The sequence below is a fragment of the Octodon degus genome, unplaced genomic scaffold, assembly GCF_000260255.1.
Source record: "Octodon degus isolate 3935 unplaced genomic scaffold, OctDeg1.0 scaffold00185, whole genome shotgun sequence".
Classification (NCBI taxonomy): domain Eukaryota; kingdom Metazoa; phylum Chordata; class Mammalia; order Rodentia; family Octodontidae; genus Octodon; species Octodon degus.
Window position 1 is genome coordinate 1,178,976 of NW_004524761.1, and position 7,644 is coordinate 1,186,619.

Below are 7,644 nucleotides of genomic sequence, written 5' to 3' on the forward strand. Positions count from 1 at the left end.
GGATAATGTAATTAAAGAGTATAACCAGATAAATTATCAAGACAAACTGGTATATTCCTACAAACGAAAAGGGAACAATATTAATTGTTATGTTGAGGAAAAACAGACATCCCAGTAAAATGGGATAGGATAATCCCTAGCAAAACAGAATATCTGGTTATTTACCTAAAGTTTTACAGGATGGCTACATAAACAAATGCTAAAGTGATTGGTAAAAAGTGATATATAGTTAAAGATGAGGAATTTCAGAAGTGCGCTGATAGAGACCTCAAAGTGTCTCTCACATATACTGCTGAGAGTTTCGGTTTGCCACGAGCTGTTCACATTTTGTTTGGAAGGGAATGTTTTTGTTTTGCTTTTTGACTGTGGTGTTGAAGCAAAGTTTTAACCTGTACATTTTATCATTCCTTTGAAACTGGCCACAGAACAACAGTCTGAGTTATTTCGTGAAGAATACAGTTCTGAACAAAGGGTATAATGAAAGTGCTCCCCACGTAAATTTCAGTGTTCTTATCCCAAAGGCAGTTCTGCTTATAGGTTAATTGTGGGGTGTTTGAAGTTACAGCATTCAGGATTCCACCCCCTTGCGAAAGGGATTTAACACAGCAGCCAAAAGCAGTCTTTTTTAAAAGGACACCACCATCTAGTTGTCACCTATCAGTTCATAAATTTAAATGTTTTCCCATTTCTTTTAAAATTAACACCGCAGTTACACAAGTTTCCTTACTTACTGGTTCTATCGTTCAGGCCCCAATTTCTCTGCTGTTCCCTTCTAGGCTGTTCCAATCACCTTGGCTTCATTTAGTCAAGTGGCTCCCAAACGGAGCTACAGTCATTCCCTAAAAAGCATCTAGCAATGTCTAGTACAAATTTTTGGTACTACTTGCGAGGAACGTTACTAATTGAAAACTAACGCCTGCAGATCACGGATGCTGGGAAACATCCTGGGGGAAAAGAATCCCCTGGACGCCAGGAGGAGAAACCCTACTTTTGTCTTTACCCTTCCCCTTCTTAAGTCAACTCTTTAGCAACACCTTCCTCTCTGAGTGGGTGTTTAGGCTCGTCTTCCTAGATAAATATTACCTCCCTGAAAGAATTATGAGGCATTAAGACAACTAATACTAACTCTACACGTATTTGTATGTGTATTGAGTCTCCCTCTCCTTCAGGACTGGCTTGTGTTTACCAGGTAACCCCAGCAGCTAGCACAGAATAAGCGAACACCTAAGTTTCACTTATAAAAAGCAGATAAGAGGCCCAGGATACAGATAAGAGGCACAGCACGTGCAGGGCAAGCGGGATGTCCCGAGTTCGACTCCCGGTACAAACAAACAAAGTATAGTAAGAGCACAAACTTAACTTGGGCAGTCAAGATTAAATAATACATACAAACTCTTTAGTACTACGTCTAAATCACACTCAGAGCCAGCGGCGCTAGTTTGAGGACGGCAGAGGGGTTCTGTCGGTTTAACTTAGGCATTTCTCCGCCCTCCTGGTCCACCGCCAACAAAGTAGAATTTGCCGCACTCAACTACCACAGCAATCGCGGGGCCTGGGTCTTCCGGCCTCCAGCGCTGCCTAGAGCGCCGCAAGCACTTCCCCGCTTCCCATTGGCCCAGTACGGGCCAGTTGGTTGATACTGCGCATGTGCTGTATCTTGTTCCCGCCGCTTAGCTCCGCCCATCGTCCAACCGGAGCGCGCGAAACCTGCCTGCGCGTCTGCGCGAGCCCGCGTGCCCCGGAAGCAGTTCTTTGGCCCTGTGACACGTAGCGACCGGCTGGTGTACGTTTCGGAGTCGAATTTGCGGGTGACTTGGGGCCGCCGCTGGTCCGCCGCCTCGGGTGAGTGTCCCAGCCCGTCGCATACTTTCATAGCCGTGCGGCGCAGCGTGCAGCCCTCTTTCGGCGCGGCGCCCTGGTCCTTTCGCCCAGACGCGGCCCCTGCGCCTCTTGCGCGGCCGTCTGGGATTCTGCGCTTTCCTGGCAGGCTGTGAGCTTTATTTTACTAGACGACGTTCGTGCTGCCCCCGTGAAGCTCTGCTGCCAGATGAGGCATCGTCTTTGTTACTGATATTTGAGATCGCTGTCGGGCCACTGTTCCCACGACCTCGCCCCCGCCCGAGCGTCTCAGCTCTTTGAGGTCGAAGTGTCTATCTTCTTGGCCTTCTGAGTAGACACTAGAAATTTCCTTAAGCCTTTTTTGAGTGCTACTGCCTACGACTAGACAGGAAATGTTTACCGTCTGCTGAGAATATTTCCTTAATCAGAGTGCCAGGAGTAAATTAAGTAGGACCTTGCGCATAACCGCTGTCGTTTCTCTTCTATTCCAGGTCTTTTGCAATGTCAGGTTTTGATAACTTAAACACGGATTTCTACCAGACAAGTTACAGCATCGATGACCAGTCTCAACAATCCTATGATTATGGAGGAAGTGGAGGACCCTATAGCAAGTAACTTTTCAGATTTGGCAATTTATGTAGTTTACATTACAGTGAAAGCATGTATTTGTTTGATTGTTTATTGATTTATTTTTTTGGTACAGAGAATTGAACTCGGGACCTTGCGCTTGCCAGGCAGGAGCTGTGCTGCTGAACTATATCCCCAGCCCCGAAAGCCTGTGTTTGCAGTGTCTGATTCTGCTTTAAACTAAATGTGAATATGTTGCTTTTTAGGAGTATCATTTTGTCACAGTCTTTTTTGGTCTGGCGAGGTCTGTGACACTGATTGAGATTTGAAGGCATTACCCTGTTTAGAATTTGGTATCTTCTGAAAACCTGATGTGCCAGCTGTAGTAACAGTTCTTCCATGGAATTTCAGATGAGGATGGGAGCTTTAGGTAATTATTTAGGGTAGTTTGTACAAGTACTTAAAATTTGTCAAAATTTTGACGGTTTGTTTGGTATTTAAATCGTTCTGACTTTTGATTGAAAGTGCTTAATGATTTAAAAATGCAAATCAGCGGTTTTCATACAGTACTTCTTTTCTTTTTTTTTTTTTTTAAATGTGTTTAGTATGGGTTCTACAGGGTCTCACTACATAGATCGGACTCCTAGTGATTCTTCTGTTTTCAGCCTCCCAAACACTGGGATTATAGGCCTGTACCACCACACCCAGTCTCATTTGCCATCTCAGCATACTGGTGGGGGGAGGGGAACAGCACTACCTGGCCACTGTGCTCTGCCTAAACAGGCACTTTAGTCAGCTGAGCTATCTTGCCGGCCCTTATTTTTCTTTTTAAGACAGGATCTCACTATACAGTTCAGGCTGGCCTTGAGCTCACTTTGGACCCATACTGGTCTCACAGGAAATAATCCTTCTGCCCCAGCCTCCTGAGTGCTGGGATTATAGGCATGTGCCCCCATGCCTGTCTTATTTTAATTTTTACAAAGCATTATGATCAGTGTCACAGAAGTTACCAGGGCCAAGTTTAAGAAGATCTAAAACTCATTTAGATCTTGAGCTATTAAAAAGTAAAAATAAATTTATTAGATGAGGAAGTATTCCTATATTAGATATTTAGATAGTTCTGGACCTTAATAATCTTACAAAACTTGGAACTATTTTCTATAAATATATGCATATACTCACTTAAAACACCCAAATAGATGTCCATGTAGCTTAAGATAGCTCGTAAGTTAGCTGTTCCTGATCTCAGGATTCTGAGTTTAAAACCCCGTGAAGACTATCTCAGGATGAGAGCAGTGCAGGGTTGTGTATCTAGTCAGTCTGTGAGGAACATGCAATACTACCCTGTATTTGAATTAATGTATCTAAAGAAAAGTGCCAAAGATTTTTTAAAAACCAGAATCAAATTCAGCTCCTCTGTATGGTCCACCTTAGACAGGCTATTAGCCTTTATATAATCCATGGTCTCTCTGAATCTGCTTAATTTAAGAAATTTAATTTGTTGGAGCAGTGGGAGTGAGCATGTACAAGTACTCTCTGTATCAATGGTAGCAGACCTTTTTAGGCTTTCAGCATAACAGCCAGCTGGGCCACACATGCCATAGGTTTGACAGCTGCATATGAATTACTTTTTTCTTTCTTATAAATTCTTATTTACTATACATACCAGTGAGTACTTCTGTTAATTATGCAGAATTGGAAAAATTAAAGTGGAAATTTTTCTTTTTTTTTTTTTTTTTTTTGGCAGAACCAGGGATTGAACTCAGGCCCTTGCACTTGCCAGGGAAGTGCTTATTCCACTGAGCCATCTCCTCAGCCCCCGATTTCATTATTTAAATAGGTATTTTTGGTGACTTCTTTGAATAAAAGGACAAATATATCATTGGCCAGAATCCACCTAGTAAATCATTGCTTATAGCAGCAAAGCCTTCGGAGAGTTTCTCTGTATGCTGACCTATATTTAGTCAAATGACCTTTATTTTTAGACTCAACAGAAATATTTTATTTAGATTGCAGTCTTCCAGGTTGGTTTGTGAGTTTTTTCATCCTGTTCATATTTGTATCACGTAAAGGTGTGATTTCTTCTCTTACTCAATTGCAGTTATTCACGTAGAAGCTGTTACTAATGATCCTCAAAATTCCATTTCAACCAGATCATGTACCAGTGAAAATTGTTTCAGTATCAGCAAAGAAATCATATTGTAGATAATTAACCATTAACACCATATGGGTAGATAGACGATGTTTAGAATCTCCATACTGATGTACATACTGGTTATACTAGTTTGTATTTCCATCAATGTAGGAGGGTTCCTTTTTCTGTATTCTCACCAGCATAGATTGCCTTTTATGTTCTTGATGATAGCCATTCTGACTAGGGTAAGATGGAATCCCAAAATTATTTTCATTTACACTTCCCTAGTGACTGAGGATATTGAACATTTTTTCACGTAGTTTTTGGCCATTTTGTTTTTCTTTTGCTAAGCAACTTTTTAGTTTGATATAGTCACATTTGTTGATTCTTGGTATTACTTCCTTTGCTGTGGGAGTCTATACAGGAAGTCTTTATGTATTCCTATGGCTTTGAGTGTTTCCCTTTTGTTGTTTCTCAGCAGTTTCTGTTTTTATATCAATGTCTTTGATCTATTTTGTTCTGGTTCTGTATAGATTGAGAGATAGGCATCTATTTTCAGTCTTTTACAAGAGGCTATCTAATTTTCTTTTTTTTTTTTTTTTTTGGTGGAACTGGGGATTGAACTCAGGCCCTTACGCTTGCCAGGGAGGCACTTATTCCACTCAGCCATCTCCCCGGCCCCTTCCAATTTTCTTAAGATTATTTGTTAAAGAAGCTGTCTCCTCCAATATGTGTTTTTAGTTCTTTTTGTAAAAACATAGATGGCTGTTGGTGCTTGAGGTTGTTTTCTGTTCTTTTCCATGAGTGTATATGTCTATGTTTGTGCTAGTACATTGTTATGATGCTACCTACCTTTGAGATGATTGAAGTATTTCTCTTTCTTACTTGAAATTTATGGATCTAATTCAGTAGGTCTCCATATGGAATGGAAAGTGTAGGATCCTTGAGAATTTTCAGGGAGCTTTTATGATCAGAAATTACTTTCATAACAGTAGTAACATTATATACCATTTAGACATGTTAACATTTACACTGACATTACAGAAACCAGTGTTTGATAAAGCTGCTAATATATGACTGTGAATCAAGGTAGTAATAAATTATCACACTGTTGAAACATAGACAAGTATGTTTTCATTTAAGGATTCTCATAATGGAACATTAAGAATTGTCACTTTATTAAATCTTGACCCTTCAGTAAACATACTTCTTTAATATTCTGTTTGCCAAAATTGGAAACGGTCATAAAATATTACTGTTCCATAGCAAGATTATGATATCTCTAAGAAAAGTACATGTGCAATTTGAGTTGCAAGTTGAGCCACCTACTTTTTAGTGCAGATCATTTTTTATTTGAAATACAGCTGATAGACAAGCTAGTCATTCACACTTGAGTTTTTGGCATATCTTTTCTCAAAAATTAGTAAGAGAGTATCACTTAAAGAAAAACAACTGATAACGTGTGTTGCTTGGTGGTCAGACTTTTAGGCAAGAATAAAGATTTTGGAAAAGTTGAATTCATCAGTTTGAAATTAGCAGCTTTCTGATAACCATTTTTCTGATAATATCAGTGGTTATGTTAACAAATATGATATTTTTAGTGTAGAATTAAATAAATCAATGTTTGGAAGATATTCATACCTAACCCTGTTTTCTTGATGACCAGTTCATGTTGATATGTAATCATACATGAGTAAAAGATCCACTTAAAGTGTAAGACAGACTGCAGCAGGGCATAGAAAAGCTCATCAGTGCTGTTTCAGATTCTGTGTTGCTACTTGTTTTGAGTTTTAATGTGTCATCAAAAATTCATGATTATCTAAAATCTTATTGTAATACTGGTTTTCAACTACATGTATACAATATTAGATTTTCTTCAAGAACTCCAACTAAAACATTATGTCACAACAGATTGAATGCAGAAACAGATACAAGAATATCTTTCATTAAGCCAATCTCTAATGAGATTTTTAAAATGTAATACAGTGCAGGTTTTCTGTTTTTGTAAGTAGTTTTCGTAAAAGTATGTTAAGATGTATTACTTTAAATGAATTAATACTTAAAAAATTAAACATCTAATTTCTTACATAGTAAATATTGATATATAATAACCCTCATAAAAATGAGTGAGGTTTAAATACATCTTAAGAATTTAAAGAGCTCCTAAGACCAATTCTTTTGGTGGGGGCATACCTGAGATCGAATTCAGGTCCTTGTGCTTGCCAGGCAGCTGGTTAGGCCACTGAGCAATATCCCCAGGCCCTGTACTATTCATTTTGGTTTTATGTTGCTATAGATTTTTTTCTTACCATTCCAAGAAAAAGATACAGTCTACTTAAAAACATTGCAGACACTGGCATGTGGAGCTTACCTTGTGGTTTGATAGACTGGTGTACCTGATAAGTTAGCACAGTAACATTGTGTTAATTCACACAATGTAAATTCTTACTTTAGTTCAACAATATAGCCCTGTTAGCCCACATGTTGGTGAGTGTATACCTAGGTAGAAATCAACATATTGTCATACAACAAACAGTGAAAAAAAATACCTATACAGGGCAGAGTATTATAACAGTGTTTATAAGATAGAATTCTGAAATGATTTTTATAACACCTGTTAAGAATTGCCTCATTTTTAATTCTGGTACCATCATAGACAAATTATTTCAACGTAGAATTTAGTCTTTGTCATATACAGACAAGTAGGTGTCTGTGTTTATTTTCTAAAAACGCAATCACTATGGCTGTGTATAATTACACTATTTTAAACATTGCTTTTTTACTCACTGAATATTTTTTGATTGTCATTTTCATTAGTACACTTAAAACTTCATCATTCTTTTTAATAGGTACATAGCAATCTCATGCTTATATCACAATATATTTACTGGTAGCCAATTTTTCAGTCTTTTGCAATTAAAATAATGGAGCTGTTAATTGTATATTGCATAGTTAGAGAAATGAATGTTATTTTTTAATACATGGGTTGAACCAGTTTGATAATTTTCAAGAATCATAATTAACTCTCCAAAAAGATTTGTATACCTGAACATTTACATCTTTATTTTCTCATGCTCAAGATTTTTATTTTTATTTTATTTTTT

General features: G+C 38.2%; 1 protein-coding gene across 1 annotated transcript in view; it reads left to right on the forward strand.

Moving 5' to 3' along the window:
* Positions 1–1,776: 1,776 nt before the first annotated feature.
* The window catches only part of Yipf5 (Yip1 domain family member 5), a gene marked incomplete at its 3' end in the record, with an annotated part of 12,195 nt that continues 6,327 nt past the window's right edge, over positions 1,777–7,644 (forward strand). The window contains exons 1-2 of the mRNA XM_004643872.2: positions 1,777–1,842; positions 2,331–2,450. Coding sequence (XP_004643929.1) covers positions 2,341–2,450 — 110 coding nt within the window. The remainder of the gene's footprint in view (positions 1,843–2,330; positions 2,451–7,644) is intronic.